We start from the raw sequence: 24,647 nt of genomic DNA, 5'->3' as shown, positions 1-24,647 counted from the left end.
ACCTATTCCAATTTGAATCTCTTGACATGTGCAGGGTTAAGATACACTATCTTGAAATGGTCAAGACTCAAGCATTGGCTACTGGGTTCAAGTTATCTGATTCAGTGCAGTCTCTCGACAAGCCTAGGCCAATATTTGTGGACCTTGGAATGACAGTCACTTCCGTCCATAGCTGTACTCCATCTAGTCACAACCCGCAGAGACTGCTAAGTGGAGTGTGCCTGGCGTCACCGTCAACTGGGGCTGCAGGAATGACGGACAATATTCCTTTACAACCAGTAAGACACAAAAAAAGAAACGACAATAAAAACAGGAATGGGTAAGAACAAAAAAATAAATTTACACTAAGTAGAAATGAGAACATCGATATTAGGAGGATGTTAGGCTGTTATTTAGCTCGTTGGCTAATAACAATGAATTGTTTACAAAACCGCGGACGAATATATTCGCTACATTGTAACCGTTCTAAACGTTCAAGATAAATGTTATTTTTCATTAAAAAAAATAACACAATGACGGGATTTGCCTTGGTTAGGGGAAATGTGTAATCGAAATTAGTATTTCATTGTAGCGAAAGGGATGACACAACCTTGTTCCGGTTGCTGAATGCCCTGTCGGTGCTAGTGGGCCTACACTATTCATCGTCTGTTTGTTTATCTTGACTAGATAGGCCTATAGAACGGAAAAACAACACTATCATTATGCCTAAAACACAAGGTGGGGTAAAGTAGCGTGGCTGACTGGCATTCTTTGTGTCATTGCGTTGAACCAGCCCCAGACAGGGCAGGCCTTATGAGAATTGGGAGACAGCCAGTGATTTACTTGGGCAGGGAGCTCACCGGAGTGGATTACCTGCACCTCGGAATATTAGTTAAGTATTGTGGAGCTCCACCTAAATATAAACAGTGTACATGCACATATTTCAGTCCAAGTAAGGCACTGGGTACAGCAAACCACCATGATTGACTATGGACACAATACGGATGATGATGCGACTTCTATGAAGTTTATGATATTTCCTGATATATGCAATGATAATATTGCGTCATAGAGTTGCACCAATTGTAAAGTAAAGCCTAACGTCTCATGTCCACCAGTTGCATCAAACTCGTTGTGTTCCGGCGGAAGTTATTCATTGTCAATGGAGCAGTCTGCAATGCTACGTTGGGGGTGCCGCACTAGGCTGTGGTGCGTTCTGTGTACCGCATGCGTTCAATATTTTCAACTCGTGCGTTGTTTTACCGTGCGATGGTACAAACGGAAGTACACACAGAATCCAACTAGGTTGCTTCTAGCTACTTGAAAAGCGAAGCACATGTGATGCAAGTACTGAAAATGCGGGATAGACACCCGGCAAAACAAAACGCATATTCATCTGGTGGACATCTGGCAAAATACAGGCCACACAAGACTAGCCTGCACACCTGTCCGGGCATCCCCTTTGCACTTCATGTCCCCATCATCCGATCAGACAGGAAAGGGCAATCTCAGAGATGGCGCTTGTCAGAGCATTTCAATTTTAGATTTGAAATAAATGACAAATTAGTAGGTTTAAGATGTACAACAAAATATATACAGTCAGGTCCCAAATTATTGGCACCCTTAAAGATGAGCAAAGATACTGTATAAAATAATTCAAATACTGAGCTATATTGTATGTTCCAAAAGATTGGAAAATTATATTTTATACTAATTGAATTGCTAAGAGAAAGATATTTTGTTAAACATTTTTTTTTCAAGATAGGGGTCAAAATGATTGGCGCCCCTGTTTTCAAACCTTTCAATACCTCACCTTGCGAGGATAACGGCACTGAGCCTTTTTCTGAAATGTTTTATGAGATTGGAGAACACATTGGGAGGGATCTTAGACCGTTCCTCCGTACAAATGCTTGATATCCTTCGTCTGCGCTTATAGACTGGCCTCTTCAATTCAAACCAACGTTTTTCAACTGGGTTCAAGTCCGGAGATTGAGATGGCCATTGCAAAATTAGATTTTGTGGTCAATTAACCATTTCTTTGTGGATTTTGATGTGTGCTTGGGGTTATTGTTTTGCTGGTAGAAGCATCAGCATCCTAGCAGAGGCATCCAGGTTTTTGGCGAAAATGTCTTTCTACTGGTAAAGTTCATGGTGCCATTGACCTTAACAATGGCCCCAGGACCAGTGGAAGCAAAATAGCCCCATATCTTCAAAGATCCACCGCCATATTTTACAGTAGGTATGGGGTTATTTTCTGCTCATGCATCCTTATACCGAAAAACCGGAATAATACAAATATATTCATATTTTATTTTTTTGCAAAAACATTTGTAGTGCCCTGGGCCTTTAATAGTCCTTTATTAGTGGACCGATATAGCCATCCGTAGCGCATTACCCAAAATACTTCCCGCAGCTATGTCCACAGTCAAGGATTCATTATCCAGGTATTCAGCCCCTAGATATGTGTAGAATATGTGATCTGTAAAAATCATCGAACATTATGACACATGGCAGCCATAAGATTAGGTCACGTGCTGCCCTGCTTGCCTAGATGAAGTGGAATGCTTTGTTTGAGAAAGGTGTATGAAACTAAGACCTTGCTGCCTAACACATGAAGCCAATATTTACTGAGTTGGGGCCCACCTCTGTGGTCCTATTGACTGACTGAAGCCTTGCTCACCACCATAGGAAAGAAACATATTATTTGCATGTTTTTGTAGTGGCATTTCAGTGAGAGGGAAACTCTAAAAGGGCCAGTTTCCCAGACACAGATTAGGCCTAGTTCTGGACAAAAAAAATACTTTTATGGCATTTCTTCATTGAGCATGCTTTTAAGTCCAGGGTCTGTGTTCAAAAGCGTCTATGAGTAGGATGTTGATTCAGGATCAGATCCCTCCCAAGTCCATATAATCATTATGATTTTAAATGCAAAACTGCTCCTATATCAGCGCTGTTCTGAGACTTTTTGGGACTAGAGGTCCTGGAGCAGGCTTAAAGCTGATATAGGGGGCTGGAATAGGGTGCCATTAGACACACCAGCTATTTACATTTTCATGTTGAAAGACAATATCCCAATTACAGCCCCAAAAAAGTGCATGTGCATTTAACTTTTTGGGCAACCTGACCAAATTCACATAGAAATGTCAGTTATAGGTATGTCATTCTCATTGAAAGCCAGTCTAAGAAGCGGTAGATGTGTTCAATGTGCACTATTTCTATGCTTTCCATTCATACGTTTCGTTTTTGCATTTTTTACTTTCAGTTTTGTACACCATCTGAAAAAAATATATATATATGGTTATGGAAAATATATTTCACAGCGGTTTAGATTGTACAATGATTCTCTACACTATACTTGCTTGTTTTGTCAAATAAACAGAAATTAGGGGACTATTAGAATTTGAGCAACCAGGAAATGGTTGAGCGATTTCTTCAAAGTGTATCTTTAAAGGGAAACTTCCGGATTTTGACAATGAAGCCCTTTATCTGCTTCGCAAGAGTCAGATGAACTCATGGAAACAAGGAGGAGTTAGGAGTTACCAAAGACTTCCAATCATTGTGCTAACGCTAGTTAGCAATTGAGCTAACGCTAGTTAACTTCTTTCTAACTGCATGCAGACTCTCTGACTCTGGGGAAGTAGATAACGGGCTTTATTGGCAAAATCCTGATGTATCCATTTAACCTGGGTCAAGGAAACCATCCCTAATGATGTACTACACTGGTGTTCCTCAGGTGCTGCCCGTGGTCGAGGTGCTGCGGCATGGGGGACTTCCGGCCGAGGACAGTGTGGCTGGGCCACCCAGAGAAGAGGGAGCAGAGGTACCCCCGGAATGTCATTAACAACCAGAAGTACAACTTCTTCACCTTCCTCCCAGGGGTGAGTGTCAGGGACTCGGGGTCTGTAATTTGCTCCTCATTCACAACACAACAAGCCTGAAAGAGTTTAGTGGCAAAGTGGAGTAAGTATTTAGTGAGTAGTAGGGCTGACCGTGTAGATTCAGATATAACAAATATTCGAATCAAATGAGCAGTCTTGTTAGCCTGTGTTGTTTAGCCTGTGTTGTTTAGCCTATGTGCCTCTAGTTCACAGGAGGTTGGTGGTACCTTAATTGGGGAGGACGGGCTTGTGGTAATGGCTGGAGCGGAATAAATGTAATGGTATCGAGCACTTGGTTTCTATGTGTTTGATGCCTTTCCATTCACTTAGTTCCAGCCATTATTATGAGCCGTCCTCCCCTCAGCAGCCTCCACTGCTCTAGTTGCTTAGTCTCTTTATTGTTTTGTCATTACAAGTGAAGCGAAACCACGGCAAAAATACTAAGGAGTGTTTTTGTTTCCCTTTCAGATTTTTCAAGCCTAATTTTACTATGAATTAGGTTTTCAGACATTTGCTAGTCTTAAAACATAGCCTTTTTTTGGATATGAGGTCATATCCAAAAAGTAGTCCAGATTTGTTTGGAAAAACAAAAGCAAAGACCAGTCCTTTTTTGCATTGCAAATTATGATGATTTTTATTTACTTTAGATAATGTCAAGGAATTATTTTCGGGTCAAAGTCTCAAACACATTATTGTTGTTGTATGCTGTCACAGTAGCAATGAGAGAACACAAGATTTCCCTTTGTACTAATCTTGCACATTGGTGGTAATAAAATTCTGCCAAGGTGTAGTGTGACTGTTAAAACTTTACTTGACTGTGGGTGGCACTGGAATGAGACTTACACTGTTGTTGAGACATACACTGTATATACAAAAGTACGTGGACACCCCTTCAAATTAGTGAATTCGGCTATTTCAGCCACACCCGTTGCTGACAGGTGTATAAAATTGAGCACACAGCCATGCAATCTCCATAGACAAACATTGGTAGTAGAATGGCCCGTACTGAAGAGCTCAGTGACTTTCAACGTGGCACCGTCATAGGCCACCTTTCCAACAAGTCATTTTGTCAAATTTCTGCCCTGCTAGAGCTTCCCCGGTCAACTGTAAGTGCCTTTATTGTGAAGTGGAAACATCTAGGAGCAACAACGGCTCAGCCACGAAGTGGTAGGCCACACAAGCTCACAGAATGGGACCACCGAGTGCTGAAGCGTGAAGCGCAGGAAAATCGTCTGTCCTCGGTTGCAACAGTCACTACTGAGTTCCAAACTGCCTCTGGAAGCAACGTCAGCACAGTAACTTTATGTTGAGAGCTTCATGAAATGGATTTCCATGACCAAGAAGCCGCGCACAAGCCTAAGATCACCATGCTCAATGCCAAGTGTCGGCTGGAGTGGTGTAAAGCTCGCCACCATTGGCCCAATCAGTGGAAACGGGTTCTCTGGAGTGCTGAATCACGCTTCACCATCTGGCAGTCTGACGGACCAATCAGAGTTTGGCGGTGCCAGGAAAACGCTACCTGCCTTAATGTAAAGTTTGGTGGAGAAGGAATAATGGTCTAGGGCTGTTTTTTATGGTTCGGCTAGGCTCCTTAGTTCCAGTGAAGGGAAAACGGCATATAATGACATTCTAGATGATTTTGTGCTTCCAACATTGTGGCAACAGTTTGGGGAAGGCACTTCCCTGTTTGAGTATGACAATGCCCCGTGCACAAAGTGAGGTCCATACAGAAATGGTTTGTCGAGATCAGTGTGGAAGAACTTGACTGGCCTGCACAGAGCCCTGACCTCAACCCCATCAAACACCATTGGGATGAATTGGAACTGCGAGCCAGGCCTAATCACCCAACATCAGTACCCGACCTCACTAATGCTCTTGTGGCTGAATGGAAGCAAGTCCCCACAGCAATGTTCAAACATCTAGTGGAAAGCCTTCACAGAAGAGTGGAGGCTGTAATAGCAGCGAAGGGGGGGACCAACATCATATTAATGCCCATTATTTTGGAATGAGATGTTCGACAAGCATGTGTCCACATACTTGTGGTCATGTAGTGTATCATATAGAATGTATTTGTGTGTGGATGTCTGTTGAACCATATGGCAAGCAACAAAATAACAATAACAGCTTATTTTCGTCTTCGGTTTCAAGATGTTTTCTGTTTTTGTGCCTACTGAACATGACCCTGATTAACATCACAGGCATATATTACTGTACTCTTATAGTGTAAAGACACATCGATGATTGGTTCTTGTGTTCATGTGAAATCATATTGTTCTGTTGTGTGTTTTCAGGTGCTGTTTAATCAGTTCAAGTACTTCTTCAACTTGTACTTTCTGCTCCTGGCGTGCTCTCAGTTTGTCAATGAGCTCAGGCTAGGTGCTCTGTACACCTACTGGGTTCCTTTGGTAAGCAGCATTTCTTTTCAAGTAATGTAGCATTAAGTGTATACGTGATCCACTACTCACTTGCTAATAATACAATAATGTTTAACTGGGTTTGTCTTATTTTTGATTTTCAGGGATTTGTTTTGATCATAACCATCGTGAGAGAAGCAGTTGAGGAGATCCGATGTTATTGTCGAGACAAAGAAGTGAATTCACAGATCTACAGCAAGCTCTCAACAAGAGGTAAGGATTTATTTTCAGTCATTGCACACAATCTGCCGACTGAACAATAACATAAATACCATCAACAAAACGTAACCACTCATACAAATCAAAATCCACCAAATTTCCTGACGCAACCATTGAGATGAATATAAATGCCTAGTTGAATTTGAATAGTGGGTGTCTCCAGTTAACTGTATGAAGGTTGGTCGTGTGTTTAAACTGGGAGGGGAGTGATGCCTTAATTCAAAGCAGAGATGTAAAAGTGTACACATAAGAGGGCTTGGAATAAAATGCTACCAGCAATAAAATCCTAGAGACCTCTTGTGGTTTCCATCACTTTTCCCCTTTGATCTGGCAGCTTGTTTTACTCATAAACAAAATGAATGGTTGCTTCCATGATAGTGCCCCCAGTGACTTGCTGCATGGGGTCTGGGGTATGAGAGCCAATTGCATGAGATCCCTGTAGATTGTTGTTCTACTCTAACTGAGCAAGTACTTTGTCAAAGGCAAAAACAAACAGTTGTTTACCCAGGATTTTTGTCTAATCCTGTATACTTGCAGGATTCATCATTTTAAAGTAGACCATTCTTAATTGATGTTTATTTCCTTGAAGGAATTTGATTTCAGATGGATTATTACTAAAATGTATTAGGACGTTTTTGTTTATTGATAAGCTGCCCTCCATCAGATGTTGTAAAAAGCAAGCTTCGACTACATTTGAATTATCTTTGTGAAACAGAACAGTTTTTAGACTCCCATAAACCTAAATGCATAGCAATATTAATGTCCTTTAATGTCTTACATATGCAAAAGCCTGAGGTCACAGCAAAGGTCATGGGTCAGTGACCCCCTCTAACAATTTTTGCCTGTTCATTCCAAATGGAATGGAAGAAAAGGCTCAACTTCCCCCGCCCTTCTAACATTCTTTCAGGTCTAGGCCTACATGGAAAATTACTTTCCCCACATTTCGTGAAAGGAAATCTATAGCAACAGTTGTCCACATTTGCTAGGCAACCGGGAGGAGACAGTTGGACATAAACAGTCATATTTAAAAGTGTTTCTGTATATGTTTCTGCAAAAAAAGGGTTTCTGTATAGGGCCATGGGAAGAGAAGTATGAAGAGCAGGGTTTTAACTGTGTCTTTGAATGACGTTAATGACACCAGGATGTCTCACTACCATAAATCCTGTTTAGCTATGTGAACGTTTACATGGTCGTTTTAGATTTTTACTTGTTTGGGTCATTTTTCTCTAGTCTTCCCCTCCGAAGAGGAATGGAATGTCCATAAAACAACATACGCTCATATCTGTTCATCATTTGTTTGGTCTGACCACAATACAATTATGATTATCAAAAATAATTTGGTCACCTCAACTCAACGTTCTGCAATCTAAAAATGCTTATTGAATATTCATTTTACGTTTGTTTTTATTTCAGGCACTGTGAAGGTGAAAAGTAGTGGCATTCAAGTTGGAGACCTCATAATCGTGGAAAAGGTTTGTATCACTTCATAGATTTCGCCTCAACTGCACCAAAAAATCGGAGGCTAAACTTGTAGGATATAGTTTTACCAGATAGTTGCACTTAAAAATACTTTAATTTAATTTGTCATATCCATGTAGGAAAGTTAAAACAAGGCAATCAATTGGGTTACTATTGTTGTCATTTGTGAGGCTAATTTGAATGTCACAACACTGTTAGCATGCTGTCGCTGTTAAAAGTATCTTAAGTAATTCTAACAGATTTTCCAATCTGTTTGGCCAGTTGCCTCTTGTCATCTTTTTTTGCTGGCTATTGTAGAAAGAGTAGACTTTGTACGTGAAATATGAGAAGGGAGTCCTCAGTTACCAAATGGCCACTTCTTTCAGAAAGGTTCAGTTAAACACTGCTGAAGGATAGGTCACACATGTTGCTCTCTATACATTTGATCTATTTTTTCCATGACTGAGAGACATTCAAAGTAAATCGAACTCTGAATTGTTACGATCTTCAGATATGAAACTTGTTAAAATATCTAAATATACAACATTCCAAATTTGTACTGCCACATGGATCTGAAGTGCCACAGTAAATCTTAATTTAAACCATCGACCACTTAAAATAGACCATGCCCAGCTCAATGTTTTGAAGTCTGTCAGCTTAAATAGCGTTGAGAATGAATCTTCCAATAACTCTGACCAGGACTCAGTCACAGTGAAGTCTGGGTCAAACAGAGTGTAAAGCCCGGTCAGGCTCCCAGTTAGGGTAAGTAAGGCTGGATGATTTGCTGCAGGGCTTATTATTATGACTAGCTGAATGAAGGTAATGTACATTAAAGGCAAAAGTCTGAATGTCTACAGTCAGAGGAGGGGGGTTGTAACAGGATGCAAGTTGAAGTCATGTTTTTCTTCTCTGTCTTTGTAGAACCAGCGAGTTCCTGCTGACATGATCTTCTTAAGGACCTCTGAAAGAAACGGTAAACATCTGCTGGTCATTCATCCAAATCTCCAAAACAAGATAGTTGGGGAAATGGCATGTTTTAAAAGGGTGGTGAGGTAAAGGGATTACTCTAGATCCAGGACAGGAAGTGTAACAATGTCTTAAATTGTAATGAGGTCCATTTAAGTTGAATGTTGATGATGGGTTGTGGTAGAAGAAGCATGGGCCATTTATTTTCCCTAAGATCTCGATTTACCATTTTTGTCTTTCAAATTACAAGTTGCATCCTAAGGAAAATCACCAAGATATGCAAAGTGTAGAATAGAAAGAACATATCAAATGCAAAGAGAAGATGGGGGAACCAAGGTACAAAGATGGAGCCTAATCTGAATAAACAAATGTGGAATTGGATGAGATTTGGAAGAGTGATGACAGAAACACAATGAATTACTGACATGCAAAACAATGCTGTCTCCGACAGGCTTATTGTCTCGTACACAACAAAAACACCACTGCCCCCTCGATAACTTGCAACGGTTGAGATCCATTGAAAATGTGCAATAAAACACCATACACCATACCTTACACTTTTATCATCTTGATTTGGGGTAACACAAACTATATGATGCATGCTTGGTTGCGGTTGTGCTTTTCTATAGGGGGATGAAAAAAACACATGTTTCTTTTACTGGAAAGAGTGTTTGGTTGGTTATCTCTATAACACATGGAGGCCATTAACTCAATAATGAAGAGCCTAACTATGCTCCGTGTTCTCCGCTACAGGCAGGCAGGATGATGCTGGCTAGGGTTTGGGGGCTGGGTTACTGGGGGCTGTGGGGGGATGAGGGCTGGGTTGGCATGGATGCCTCTCCACTTGTTGATCCCCAGATTAATGTGCAGTTGGGAACCATTCATATTTTAACACTATTTTGTAATAAGATGACCTTTGTCATTCGGGAAGATATGTTTATGTTGAAAGATAGAGGGAACAAAGGATGCACCAAATAAAATAACGCCAGAAGTTGAAGCAAGTGACAAAACTGATAGGGTAAGACATATATATATATATATTTTTTTTAGATATACAGAAATAAGTTATTGGTACCACAGAGACCCTAAACCCTTATACCGTAGAGCCCCCTAGAGGTGTTTGTTACTCCATTCTAAATCATCAGTTCTCCTCCCTTATCCCAGGCTCCTGCTTCTTGCGTACTGACCAGCTGGATGGAGAGACGGACTGGAAACTACGCCTCCCAGTGGCCTGTACTCAGAGACTGCCCACTGCTGCTGTGAGTCACCACACCAAATGGCTGCTCCGCTATGTCTATAGTAGAGTGCAATGTTGGCACTTCACTGACTGCAGACATCTTTAGTAAAGTAATGCCACATCTCCTGTTTTTTGGGGATGTTCTTAGAAGTGTTGTCGGTTATCAAGTGACCATGTTGTGATTGCTCCTCCAGGACCTTCTCCAGATCAGATCCTATGTGTATGCGGAGGAACCAAACATTGACATCCACAACTTTATTGGCACTTTCACCAGGGTGAGTGTTTTACCTGGACAAATCTATTTGACTTTTCTTGAATAAGACCTGCTAAAGACTCACATCAAGATAATTGCCACCATATCTAGTCAACTTGGAAGAAAGGCTGTTTTCGTAGGGTAATGCCCCTCACTCTGTGTTTTGTGTCCTATGTGCTGTGCTTTAGGAGGATGGAGACCCTCCAGTCAACGAGAGTCTCAGTATTGAGAATACCCTGTGGGCCAGCACTGTCATCGCCTCTGGTAAATACCAACTCCTCCAGTGGTGTAACTAGTACCAGCCCGCCCGCCCCCATCTCTCTCCCTCCATCTCTAGAGCTGTGATGAGGCGTTACTTCCTCCACGATTGATGTGCTGATGATTTGTCCTCCTACACACACACAAACACACACACCGGCGCAATCAGACATTTGGTCACTTAACTACCCCTGAACTGTTTCTAACTATGAGACAACATTTTCCTATAAGGGAAAAAACCCTATATAAAGATTCCAGAGTCTAACCTATATAACATATGGTAGTCATTTGGCAAATTGGCAGTCTGTCTCACGTATTCCTACTGTCGTTATACATTTCAAAACACCCTTTCACAACCAGGGAAGTCGCTGAAATTGCTGCTATATGCTGTATTACATGTTATGGTTCATGATTCCAGACTTAAAGTCTCAGCCAATTACTATAATGTTCTTTCTCTGTAGGCACTGTGGTGGGAGTTGTTATCTACACAGGCAAGGAGCTCCGGAGTGTGATGAACACCTCAAACCCAAGGCACAAGGTATATTCATGTTAGTCACAGTAAAACACCCTGCACTTGACGCTTTCCTTTAGTAGACAAAGACATGTATATTATCTGTAGATTTATTACGTTATCATTTTATCATGTCATTTCTTAGAAAATACCCTAGTAAACGCTGTACCATAAAATAAAGTGCTACTAGTATTAGTATAATTTCTGCCAATTTTATTTTCTGTAATATTGTATTGAGACTGTTCTGAGAGTGTTTCAAAGATATTTGTACTGCCTGATGATATTCTCCTTGTGGTTCTTCTAGGTTGGCCTCTTTGACCTGGAAGTGAACTGTTTGACCAAGATTCTGTTTGGGGCTCTGGTGGTGGTGTCTCTGGTCATGGTGGCCCTCCAACACTTTGCCGGCCGTTGGTATCTGCAGATCTTCCGCTTCCTACTGCTTTTCTCCAACATCGTCCCAATCAGGTAGACGTTTTAACACACTTTCTGTCTCCATTTCAATGAGATAATTTTAAAGCATTCAAAAGTAATCTGCAACAATGTAGTTACACTTGTAATAACTGGGTTATTACACAGGTTTGAGAGCAAAGTAAGTGTTACCAAAAGGTGTTATTTTCAATTGGAGCTTAATGTACATCAACATCTATCCTTGCTTATTTGTTTCTACATATGCTTATGAACATGTTTGATGGACAACCTAAAAAACCATTGATATCCAAAATGTGTATCTGGGAGTCTTGTTTTTAAATGAATAAAATGTGAACCTTTGTGTCCAGCTTGCGTGTGAACCTGGACATGGGCAAGATGGTGTTCAGCTGGATGATCAGAAGAGACTCTAAGATCCCAGGTACGGTGGTCCGGGCCAGCACTATACCTGAACAACTGGGACGCATCTCCTATCTGCTCACTGACAAAACAGGTGAGTCTGCTACTTATGTGGTTTATAGACATAAATATGTCATAGCGGGCTGCCGGACTATCACGGCTATGTGGCTGTGGACTCTGAATTGATCTGAAGCGAGAGTGCTTCTATTAACTTCCAATGTGTACGATTACACGCACACTAATAGTTTGATATTAAACTGATTATGGCAGAAGGGGGAGTATGGCATTAGTCATGTAAACATCTTACCCTGCTTATCTTAATAAGATCCTAATCAAAGTAAGCATATTCAGGTTAAAACAACTGTTTTTCTGAGAAATGTTTCAAATGATTAGGACGTGTAAATGGCTTAATCGGCATTCCAGCGGTGTATTTGATCTACGCGTATGCCACCGCTGATGGCGCAAGCCTGCCACTTGTGCGTGAGTGAAGTGAGTTTGGAAAAACCAAAAGTATGCATCTTAGAAATAGTTTTCACATACAAACTTTATATGTTCCAACTCAGAATTAAATAGTCTTCGCCGGGGTTGGGGAGTAACGGATGACATAAACCTGTAACTGTTTTCTCAATGACGTTCAAATAAGCATTCAAAAAAAGGCCCAATTTTAAGTTTGTTGTGCCTGAGCGAGTCTGACCACAAGTCAGAGAACACTATGCAGGCACACCAAATGTGTTTGATGGATCGTGGAAAAAGAGCAGGAATAGGTTTTTGTAGGCTACAGTCCAACCTATGTCTTCCAATGGTGCGACTGCTGTCGGCATCCAAAGATTATCTAACTTGTGTTACGAACCAGCTCGAAGCCCATAACAAAGAGGAAAGCAACGCGGAGATGAAGAAATAACAAACATATTTATTAAATAAAGTAAACTATTATACATGTAACAATGGTGTGTGTAGTCAGTAGCGTAAGTGAGTGGATAAGGTCATAGATGGTGATAATGATAGGTGTTGAGAGGTGCCAAAACAAATGAACACAAAGAAGCCCCAAATTGCCACAACCAAAAACAACACTGTGTCTGCGTTGAGAGTGTCTCCTCGATGTATGGGGGAAAGGTATATTTATCCCCGGGACACACCCGACCGCAGGTGTGTCCCATTTAGCTGACGACCCTCCCGGCTCCTCCCGCCGACATCCTATTAAGGAAAACAAGAGCAAAGAGAAAGAATTCGCCAGACAGAGTGGGAGGGTCGTCACACTTGATTAAACGCTTGGAGGTAAGGATGACAGCAGTGGTGTAGCCTACCGGCAACACGGATATCACTTAGGCCTATTATAGGCTACATAGCGCATTGGTGTGAATCACACTGCTGCACTCTCATTTAGCTATTTGTGCCTTATGGTTTGTGGTTGTTGTGGATGGCTGTTCACAAATGTGTATGTGTATTTTAACCCAATAATGGTTGAATTGAAGAAGTTTAAGCTGCCTATCAATCATTGTTTTTGAGACCAGAGGTGTATTCATTACGGAAACCGTTTAAGAACCAAATGGAAGCAAACAGCAAAACAAGAGTTTGACAAATTCTGGTAGGTCCCTCCCTGTTTTGTTCCATTTGCTACCGTTTAAGAAATGTTTTGCAACAGAATCGGTGTAGTGAATAGGATTTATCCAATAGAAACTCTGATAATAATAATTTTACCATAGGCCTAATGGACACGTGCACTTTTGATAGACTTAAACAGCTGCAAATTATCCAGGTATCAAAGTGTCACCAACAAAAACTTGACAGTAGGCCTATAACAAATGCAGCATATGAAAAACATTTTTCACATGCAAATAGTACTTTTCGGTAGTGTTCAAAGCATGCCATTCCGAGAGCAGCATTTATTTTTCAACTCAAAGCAAGATTGATGTTTATTGGTCCTTGAGGCAGAACTGAGGGATTTCCTCTAGATGGGCCAGCTTCAAAGTCAAAATGCGCTATATTGTAAAAATGTATGAAAACAAAAATATTTAATGTTAGGCATTAAGGTTTGCAGTGTAGTTAAGGTTAGGTTTAAAATCTGATTTTATGACTTTGTCTGTGCCAGCTACCAACCTAAAAGTAACTGAAAGTAATCAGATTACATTACTGAGTTAGGGGAAATGCAAATGTTATGTTACTGATAACAATTTTGGACTGGCAACTAGTAACTGTAAGGAATTACATTTAGAATCTGAACTTACCCAACCCTGGTCTTCGCAAAAATAACATGGTCACTGTGGTAGAACATGTATTTTGATTGCCAATTTTCTGCATTTAACAAAAGGCCCATCAGTTGCCTAATTTCAGATGTGTCCATGAAAACAGGCTTATTAAATCATTTAAATCAACTAATCATATTAATCTGACTATCCACATTAATCATTGTGTGTGGATGTAACTGTGCTCAATATCGCATCGGACGTAACTGTGGTATAAAACGTGTAGTATTTAATGTTGTCATAAAACAACTTAACGTTGTAGTGCACAGGAAGAGTCGAGTGGCTACATAATAAGAATGCATGTATCTTTACTTTAGTGGTCAGGAGAGGAAATTGACACAACGGACTGACATGTTGGATGTGAGATGATAGTGTTGAAGATGTGCTAAGGTTGTGTCCAGTATGACATTGCTAGGGCTGACCGATCCCTAGGGCTTTGGGCTGTGTGCGACTCAGAGACATGCTACTTATTGGAGCTTTAAATCAAAACGGGCCTGAAGTCTCCTGTCTCTGCACACACACACACCCTCAGGAACTGGCCTGTACCCCTCTTAAATTTACGACCCTGACGGCCAATAAAAGTATACTGGATTTTCCCACATAGTGATAAGGTCGATAGGGGTCAAAGGTCAGTCTAATGTATGTGCTGTAGGGGGCTCTCGGGTCATCCTGAAATACTACATACAGAGAGAGAGGCTTTTAAAGTGAGTGTGAGGACAACCAGGACACTGACATCATGGAAATGGTTTCAGGAACAGCTACTTGATCATAGTGTGAGTTCTGTAGACTGTTTAAAAATCACTTTTTAAATGATGATCATAATTGTAACACCAACATTACCGTGTGTCCACACTTTCAGTAGAAATGTTACAAATAATATATAATAATATACAAATAATATACACTGTGCTTGTGTGTTTGATGCAGGAACTCTCACCCAGAATGAGATGGTGTTCCGTCGCCTCCATCTTGGAACGGTGGCCTATGGAATGGACTCCATGGATGAGGTGCAGAGCCACGTGTTCAGTGCCTACACACAGGTAAAACAATAACCATCATCACCAACCGTATAGAGTAGGGCTATCCCTGACAACAACAAAAACTTGGGCGACCGAAAGTCATCTGTTCTTTCAATCAATTGATTTGTGGATTTCTTTTTACGTGTATTTTTCAATATATAGACACAGCCTATGTGTTTTAATAAAATCAAGTATATGCATTGAGCTTGTCTGATGCTTTAAGCTCACTGTTTGATGAAATAACACACAAATGACTCAAGAGGGAGCCAGAGATCTATAGGAAGAAAAAAAACTTGACCGACCATCCTCCTTCTACTGGCTTTCACAGATTCTGCCATTACTCTTGCCAGTAATAGGCTACACAAGGAGTCGACAACCTTTCTCATTTATAATGCCAATTTATCTTAGCGTTTCCACAGATCTGATTTCCAGTTATGGTTTTCATATATTTTCGTGGAACTGTTTCAATTCATTTCTTTATATCTGAAAATCATTGTCATGTGATTAATAAAAAATTCTATTAAAATCTAAATGAAAATGATACAAAGCTAAAAAAAGTCACTTCTATTGCCGTTGCCAACTATGTAAAAATAGCCTAAATAAAGCCAACAAATAAAAACATTGCAGCATGCAGGTGGAAAATATCCTCATTTAAAACAACTATAAATCACATTGCTATGCATGGCCTGTCTGCAACAAACTTGAAACACAGTATCAACTATTAACTTGGGTCCAGCCAAAATCTTGCCCTAGCGACATTGTATAAAGTATTCTGGGCCAGTGAGCAAGGGACACAGCTGTAGGCTATTTGCGCAAGGGATAAGACGCAGTGCTTGACTTGAGCAGGAGCTCATTGGAGCTGAGTACCGGCACCTGTTTCTTTTAAAGAATGTTAACCTATTTCAGTCCAAGTCCAGCACTGATAGGAAGCAATAAGGTAGCCCTATTTCAGGACGTTTCCACTAGATCCGAGTATGACATTTTTCCCTTTCATGCTGAGTGGTTATCGATAAGGCAGACAGCTGGAAAGATTTTTCAAATAGCCTACATTGAGGAACTGTTGTCATTCTCAATGGATGTAAAAACAGACTTAATTTGCTTGCTGTTTGAGGTTAAAAAAAACACTACTTTGAGAAGCTCCACAGATCATTAGTGGTGACAGAAGTCAGGGCATTCATACTTGTTGTGCTTTGCGGAGCAGTGCAGAGCTGTTGTGAAGGAAGTTGTCAAGGAAGTGAGTATGTGTTTATACAGGATGTACCGCCCCCACCTACCATCAACCAATCGTGTCAATGTGGAGCCTTACAGAGCCCTCCGAATTGTTACAACATTTTGGAGACGCATGGTGATTTGGTACAGAGCTTGATATGCCCTCTGCATGCCTCCGGAGGCTCCGGAATTGCGTCACACCATCCATATGGAGCCTCCGACCACATTTTCAGATCAAGCATTGGCTTTTAGTCTAGGCCTCCCCAATGCATTAGTTCACTGAGATGGGCGCAAATATATACACTACCGTTCAAAAGTTTGGGGTCACTTAGAAATGTTCTTGTTTTTGAAAGAAAAGCCGATTTATTGTCCATTAAAATAACATCAAATTGATCAGAAATACAGTGTAGACATTGTTCATGTTGTAAATGACTATTGTAGCTGGAAACGGCAGATTCTCTTTTTTTTAATGGAATATCTACATAGGTGTACAGAGGCCCATTATCAGCAACCAATACTCCTGTGTTCCAATGGCACGTTGTGCTAGCTAATCCAGGTTTATCATTTTAAAGCACTAATTGATCATTAGAAAACCCTTTTGCAATTATGTTAGCACAGCTGAAATCTGTTGTGCTGATTAAAGAAGCAATATAATTGGCCTTCTTTAGACTAATTGAGTATCTGGAGCATCAGCATTTGTGGGTTCGATTACAGACTCAAAATGGCCAGAAACAAAGAACTTTCTTCTGAAACTCGTCAGTTTATTCTTGTTCTGAGAAATAAAGGCATTTCCATGCAAGAAATTTCAAAGAAACTGAAGATCTCGTACAAAGCTGTGTACTACTCCCTTCACAGAACAGCGCAAACGGACTCTAACCAGAATAGAAAGTGAAGTGGGAGGCCCCGGTGCACAACTGAGCAAGAGAACAAGTATATTAGAGTATCTAGTTTGAGAAACAGACACCTCACAAGTCCTCACTGGCAGCTTCATTAAATAGTACCAGCAAAACACCAGTCTCAACATCAACAGTGAAGAGGCTACTCCGGGATGCTGGCCTTCTAGACAGAGTTGCAAAGAAAAAGCCATATCTCAGGCTGGCCGATAAAAATAAAAGATTAAGATGGGGAAAAGAACACAGGCCAGCTGCATCAGATGAGCTGGCCTCTACAATCACCCGACCTCAAACCAATTGAGATGGTTTGGGATAAGTTGGACTGCAGAGTGAAGAAAAAGCAGCCAACAAGTGCTCAGCACTTGTGGGAACTCTTTCAAGACTGTTGGAAAAGCATTCCAGGTGAAGCTGGTTGAGAGAATGCGAAGAGTTTGCAAAGCTGTCATCAAGGCAAAGGGTGGCTATTTTGAAGAATCTCAAATATAAAATATATTTTGTTTTGTTCACTATTATTCTACAATGTAGAAAATAGTAAAAGTAGAGAAAACCCCTTGAATGAGTAGGTGTGTCCAACCATTTGACTGGTACTGTATATATATTTATATTTGCTACTGCTCGACTAAATAAATCTTGGTTGACCAACAGTCTATCGACCAAACAATCAACCAGTCGAATAATTGGGGTCAGCCCTAATATAGAGATAGCTGTGGCGCACATAGAGCGTCATTGACAGAAACGGCAATGGCCAAACTCTCTATGTAGAACTATGGCTCTGCATCAGTCCATATGGGCTGTGTTCAATCGGTGAGACAGCCGATGTTTGTGTTAAAACAAGTAACAAAAACCTTGTCTTTGTAGCTTATTGTTTTAGCAACATATCAGCTGTGTGATTATTGTTTGGCTTAATGCTTTCCGACCCATAATGACTTTTTGTCCCTTTGACACCAGAGGTTAGTGGAGCAGGAAACCGGATTAGCCACTAGCCCCAGAGCCCACGAACACTGGCCGGCCCTAGTTTAATGGCACCATCATTGACCCCTGTGGAAACACAACGCCTGGCCTAAAAATAACCGCAGCAAGATAGTAAAGCTGATTGTTCTTTTTTTTTTCCTTCACACATCTGGTTGTGTTTACTTGCCGTGGGTCTCTGTGGATGGTAAGGAAGGGTTAGGCCTCCCGAGTGGGTAGCGGTCTAAGGCACTGCACTGCAATGTTAGAGGCGTCACTACACAACCGGCCGTGATCGGGAGTCCCATAGGGCGGTGCACAATTGGGCCAGCGTCATCCCGGGTTAGGCCGTCATTGTAAATAAGAATTTGTTCTTAACTTTTATTTAACTAGGCAGGAATAGTAAAGCTGACAGCCTAGGAACAGTGGGTTAACTGCCTGTTCAGGGGCAGAGCGACAGATTTGTACCTTGTCAGCTCGGGGATTAGAACTTGCAACCTTTCGATTACTAGTTCAACGCTCTAACCACTAGGCTACCCTGCCGCCTCTGACTTGTCCAGTTAAATGAAGGTCAAATGGCTTTGTGTGGTAGTCATTTTAGAACTGAGTCAGTTCAGAGAAGTGTTATTTTTTCAGCACTACAAAACACATATTTCTTATACTTTGACATAGTGATAAGGCGGCTCACAGGTACAAGTAGAGCCATGTTTTTCCCACAAATAATGTATTTATCTGATGATGCAGTGGTGTAAATTAGGTTAAGTATATTTAGAACCAAATACTTTGAGACTTACTCAAGTTGTATTTTACTGAGTGACTTTCACTTTTACATGAGTCATTTTCTTTTAAGGTACCTTTTACTCAATTGGGTACTTTTTCCACCACTGACTATTTGTCAATCAATGAATAGCTGAGAAAAAAGTTAGGTGTAAAAAAACGCTCTACCAATCATTGAAAACCTTGCAGGTAGACCGATGCTTATAATCCAACTAAGTGGGCTAACTTTTCTTTTGTACACCTTCCTCCCCACAGCCCTCTCACGACGCCCCAGCATCCAGAGCTCCGGCGGCTACTAAGGTTCGTAAGACCATCAGCAGCCGTGTGCATGAGGCGGTGAAGGCCATCGCCCTGGTGCACTGTGTGACGCCCGTGTACGAGGCCAACGGCGTGACGGACCAGGCCGAGGCAGAGCAGCACTATGAGGACACCTGTAGGGTTTACCAGGCCGCCAGCCCAGACGAGGTACATAATGGCTCACCCTCAATACTAGACATCGCTGTCCATAAACACAGCAACCGGAGGATGTTAGTATTTGCCTCTGCGCAGTTATAATATACTCCTTCGTTAACGATAGACCAACATATACCAAAATAGCCTGTGAGAAATGTGTTGTCTACTCAACAGCCTCAAAGGTTAAAGGGAATAGTCACTACGCCAATTACAGTAGGTATGGTGACAGTAGAAGAATGGAATCCAGATTAAAATATGGAGAGAGTCACTTCAAATGGTTTTGCAGCTTGAACCCTTATCAGTCCCTGCAGTTGACTACCTGCTGCCCTTGAAGGAAACCTTGAGGAGACAAATTACATTCCACATGTACCTAGCTGTGACCTGGATCACTGTGAATCGTTTGAACTTCAGGAAGAAGGCTGAGGGGGAATTCAGCTTGATCCTTTTCCTGCGGTGTAAATACGGATTTCCTTAATGTGCTCCCCAGTCCATTGGGCTTAGCCTATCCACCCTTTGAGTCTCCTACCTTCATAGTAGATACTTTGATATGGCCCACAGAAGTTGCTTTGAGGTGAGTTGTGGCCTAGTGTATGCTGAACTTCATGCAATACAAGCATTGTTTTCCAGAAAATGAATTGTGGGATAATAACATTTCTCACAGATTACAAAATCAGTCAATGTGTAGATATTTCCTTTCTTGATTTAATGTTTTTTTTGCTGTTGTTACTATAGGTATATTTTATTCACTTGATATGATCTGGGCTCAAATTCAGTTTGCTTTCCAATGGCTTCTCAGGAAGTCCATAGATATATATAGTTTTGGCTGCCGGTTGTCGTGGTCACAATGCCAGTGACAGTTGGATGTGTGGTTTTTGGTAGATATCCATTCACAAGCCATTTATCTAACTTGTTTTGTTCTGTTGGATGTGATACCTGTTTGGCAGACAAAACTATTTTTTGTTGTTAATAAAATCTAGAATGAAGGGTCCTGGTTGTAGTGTGGAGTAATTTTCCCACAGCTTATCCTTTTACATCTGGTTATTTAGTATATCTTATATATTATGTCTAAAATATTGATTGTGGTATCTACTCAAGAGAAGTGTGTTCCTATAACAAAGCGCCGGAAGAGTATCAATTATTTCTTGACGGTTCCATTTCCAAGCAGGACCAATAAGAACTTTCGCTTATGCCAAGCTGTGGTTTTGACTCCAGCCATTTGCCAGTAGCAGACCCAGCTCAATTAAACTCTAGACATTCCCATTACCATGTGCTGCTGTTGTGGTGGAGGCCGATTCACTGCATGCCTTCACAGTGAATGTAGCCTTACTAATGTTACCATGACTAAGTCAAGTTCCTCATTCTCCCCAACTTGTATGACCAACATGCAAGATAGTCAGAGGAGAGAGGAGACATGGTTTAGGACTGGACTTTAGGTGTTTAGGGTCCAACCGATGCCTCGTTCTATCCATCTGAGATCTACACTGAGTCTACCAAACATTAGGAACACCTTCCTAATATTGAGTTGAACCCCCCCCCCCCCCCCCCCCTTTTTCCTTCAACCCTACAAGGTGTCGAAAGCGTTCCACAGCGATGCTGGCCCACGTTGACGCCGATGCTTGGCTAGGTGTCTTCCAGGTGGTAGACAATGCTTGATACACACAGGAAACTGTTGAGCGTGAAAAACCCACCAGCATTGCAGTTCTTGACACAAACCGGTGTTTTTCAAATGCACTTAAATATTTTGTCTTACCCATTCGCCCTTTGAACAGCACACATACACAATCCATGTCTCAATTGTCTCGATGCTTAAAAAATCCTCCCCTTCATCTACACTGATTGGAAGTGGATTTAACAAGTGACATCAATAAGGGATCATAGCTTTCACCTGGATTCACCTGGTCAGTCTTTGTCATTAGAAGGAGCAGGTGTTCTTAATGTTTTGTACACTCGGTGTATATTAGAGAGCGGTCAGTGTTGGCATGAGGGATGAATTGTGTTTTTGATCTTGTGCTAATATCTGGAAGTTTTGAGAAATTAATAACTTCTGACCCCCCAGAAATGATTCCAAATGCCATTTGTACCATGTTTTTGTGCTGCTCCCATGTTGTTGTTGTGTTGCTACCATGCTGTGTTGTCATGTGTTGCTGCCTTGTTATGTTATTGTCTTAGGTCTCTCTTTATGTAGTGTTGTCTCTCCTGTTGTGATGTGTGTTTTGTCCTATATTTATATTGTTTTTAAATGTTTTATCCCCGCAGGAGGCCTTTTTCCTTTTGGTAGGCCGTCATTGGAAATAAGAACGTGTTCTTAACTGACTAGTTAAATCAAAAATAAAAATCAGGCTTTATCCTCATGTGCCATTCAAAAGAAACCAGAAAAAAACATGCAGCATGCGTCTTTTAAAAGGATTATCTTCCTAGTTTGTTCAATCAATTTGTCAATACATTTTCTTTGAGTGCAGAAATGCTTTTATTATTGATTTGCGCTGAAGTAGAACTGTGCTCTTTGCTCACTTTGATATTTCCTGCTTATTGCTATTTCCTATGAAAAGGTACATCATGTTAAAATGGTCCATTCTCCATTTACCTCACCAAACTGATCTATTTTGATAACCACCATTCACCAAACTGTCTCCTCTGCCTTGCCTTGCTAGGTGTCGCTGGTGCAGTGGACTGAGAGTGTTGGACTGACCCTGGTCGGACGGGACCACAACTCCATGCAGCTGAGGACTCCTAGTGGACAGATCCTGAACTTCACCATCCTGCAGATATTCCCCTTCACCTATGAGAGCAAGCGGATGGGAATCATAGTTCGAGTAAGTGTAGCTGACTGGGATATGAATCTGGTTTGAAAATGCAAATTCCAGTCATCCATTTACAGTTGTCAGCGGTGTTTGCCTTCCGGAGCTGAACTAATGTATTGTGGAAGATGATTTGTATTTTGCTTGATTGCCCGCCAACTGTTAGTGTTCGGATGTAACTGCTCTTTTGAAAGATACATTCTATAGCTGACACCAGTGGGGCCAACTGCTCTTTTGAATGATACGTTTTCTGGCTTTTGAACCTGGGCATTGGTCCAGTGATCCATCAAGATGGAGACTGATCTGAAAAAGACTTTACCCGGCTATGAACCCTATGACTAAGTCTCTGTGCTGTCTCCATGACTAACTATTGTTGTTGGCTTGGGTAGACCTGGTATAACTCTACTTCAGAAAGCCTGGGGTTGAACTTGGGTTCCTCAAGAAAATATTTTGAAGCATGTTTGAGACCAAACTTAAGTTTCCCTTTCTACGCAACCAACTGCCAATAATAAACTCTTATTTTTATGTGCATCCCTACACATGTGCATCTTTATGTGCATCCCTGCTGAGAGTCAGGGGGAAACCCCAGAATATACCTTATTGATTTTTTTGTTTGTTTGTCAAGCATGGAGTTTAGGTAATGACAATGGTCTGTTTTGCAGGATGAGTCTACAGGAGAGATTAGCTTCTACATGAAGGGTGCAGATGTGGTGATGGCTGGCATTGTCCAGTATAACGACTGGCTGGAAGAAGAGGTAGATTTTCCTTCCTCGAGTTGAGAACAAGTCATTTTAGTTTGAATAGAAGACCACCCTGATTTGAATATATCGTGTTGAGGTCACCTTTAGAGGTTGCTGTCAATTGAACCACTATTTTAGTGTTACTTTTAATCTTTCTTCCAGTGTGGGAATATGGCCAGGGAAGGTCTGAGGGTCTTGGTCGTTTCCAAGAAGTCTCTAACAGAGGAACAGTACCAAGACTTTGAGGTTAGTAGCATTCCCTCTCTGTCTTTGAATGAGCTTAAATGTTTCTGTCATCACGTTGATACTTAGCGGCCGGGACTGTGCCATAACCAAAGCCAACAGGAGGAGGATGTTGTTTAATGGAGAATGAATTGACTGTCCTGAGCAACCAAGCCCGCCGTCGGTGACCTTGACATTTCAGTGTTTCATATCCATTTGGCAAACTCATTAGTGAGACTGAAGCCCAGGGTTTGAGTTGGCTTCTGTGAGCACATCCACATAGCAGGTCATAAAGACTCAGTAGGTTCAAACCAACACCACGCAGGAAGTGTTATGGCGGCGTCGTAAAGAGAATGCCAATTCATTTTGATGTCTGAGAATGAAAGATGATACCGAGTGTGTTATAGCAGTTATAACAACATTAGTTGTTCATTTCTACTAGTTGACGCACCTCCCTCTTCTTGTGTTGCTGTGCCCCAGTTAATCATTGTGTTGGTTACCACTCCTCACAATCCCAAGGAGATTTCAGTGAAATATTGTTTGTTGTTGTAGGATGACAATATACAGTGATTATACTAAATATTAGACTGGCCAGGTGATTCCAGATGAAACTATGACCCCTTATTGATCCACTTCAATCAGTGTAGATGAAGGGGAGGATTTTTAAGCCTTGAGACAGTTGAGACATGCCTTGTGTATATCTGCCATTCAGAGGGTGAAGAGGCAAGACAAAATATTTAAGTGCCTTTGAACGGGGTATGGCAGTAGGTGCCAGGCGCACGCACTGGTTTGAGTGTGCAAAGAACTGCAAGGCTGTTGGGTTTTTCATGCTCAACAGTTTCCCGTGTGTGTCAAGAATGGTCCACCACCCAAAGGACATCCAGCCAGCTTGACACAATTGTGGGAAGCATTGGAGTCAACATGGGCCAGCATCCCTGTGAAACGCTTCAACACCTTGAAGAGTCCATGCCCCAACACATTCAGGCTGTTCTGAGTGCAAAAGGGGGTGCAACTCTATATTATGAAGGTGTTCCTAATGTTTTGTACACTATATGTATAACTAATTTGTTTATATTCCTCAACATTAGCACGCACTGTACAGGTTTTGGTATGTCCTGTATATCAACCTAGTACCTGCCAACAACAACAAATAAAAAAACTAAATAGTTTCCACAGATACTTTCACCATTGTTCTTTAAATGTCAAAGCCTGTTGTTTGATGCTCAGATCACACACACACCCATTCTCAGGGCGAGCGAGGCAGGCAGTGTCTCCCCTGCAGCCCCAGCCCCATTGCTGGAGTGTATAATTTTGTGAGCTGGCTGGTGGGCGGCGGTGACTCACTCG

At 41.4% G+C, this 24,647-nt stretch overlaps 1 protein-coding gene across 1 annotated transcript in view; it reads left to right on the top strand.

Annotated features, from left to right (window-relative positions):
* The first annotated feature begins 148 nt into the window (after positions 1-148).
* The window catches only part of LOC109869166 (probable phospholipid-transporting ATPase IIA), a 37,804-nt gene continuing 13,305 nt past the window's right edge, over positions 149-24,647 (top strand). Inside the window, exons 1-17 of the mRNA XM_020459097.2 lie at positions 149-319; positions 3,713-3,857; positions 6,149-6,262; positions 6,376-6,484; positions 7,904-7,962; positions 8,870-8,921; positions 10,079-10,173; positions 10,346-10,426; positions 10,593-10,668; positions 11,124-11,200; positions 11,478-11,638; positions 11,950-12,092; positions 15,169-15,281; positions 19,343-19,552; positions 22,192-22,353; positions 23,001-23,093; positions 23,241-23,324. Of these exons, the coding sequence (XP_020314686.2) occupies positions 150-319; positions 3,713-3,857; positions 6,149-6,262; positions 6,376-6,484; positions 7,904-7,962; positions 8,870-8,921; positions 10,079-10,173; positions 10,346-10,426; positions 10,593-10,668; positions 11,124-11,200; positions 11,478-11,638; positions 11,950-12,092; positions 15,169-15,281; positions 19,343-19,552; positions 22,192-22,353; positions 23,001-23,093; positions 23,241-23,324 (1,944 nt within the window). The 5' untranslated portion in view covers position 149. The remainder of the gene's footprint in view (positions 320-3,712; positions 3,858-6,148; positions 6,263-6,375; positions 6,485-7,903; positions 7,963-8,869; positions 8,922-10,078; positions 10,174-10,345; positions 10,427-10,592; positions 10,669-11,123; positions 11,201-11,477; positions 11,639-11,949; positions 12,093-15,168; positions 15,282-19,342; positions 19,553-22,191; positions 22,354-23,000; positions 23,094-23,240; positions 23,325-24,647) is intronic.

This window comes from Oncorhynchus kisutch, linkage group LG24, assembly GCF_002021735.2.
Source record: "Oncorhynchus kisutch isolate 150728-3 linkage group LG24, Okis_V2, whole genome shotgun sequence".
NCBI classification, from domain to species: domain Eukaryota; kingdom Metazoa; phylum Chordata; class Actinopteri; order Salmoniformes; family Salmonidae; genus Oncorhynchus; species Oncorhynchus kisutch.
The sequence above is the reverse complement of the archived record's forward strand: the minus strand, read 5'-3'. Positions and strand labels throughout refer to the sequence as shown.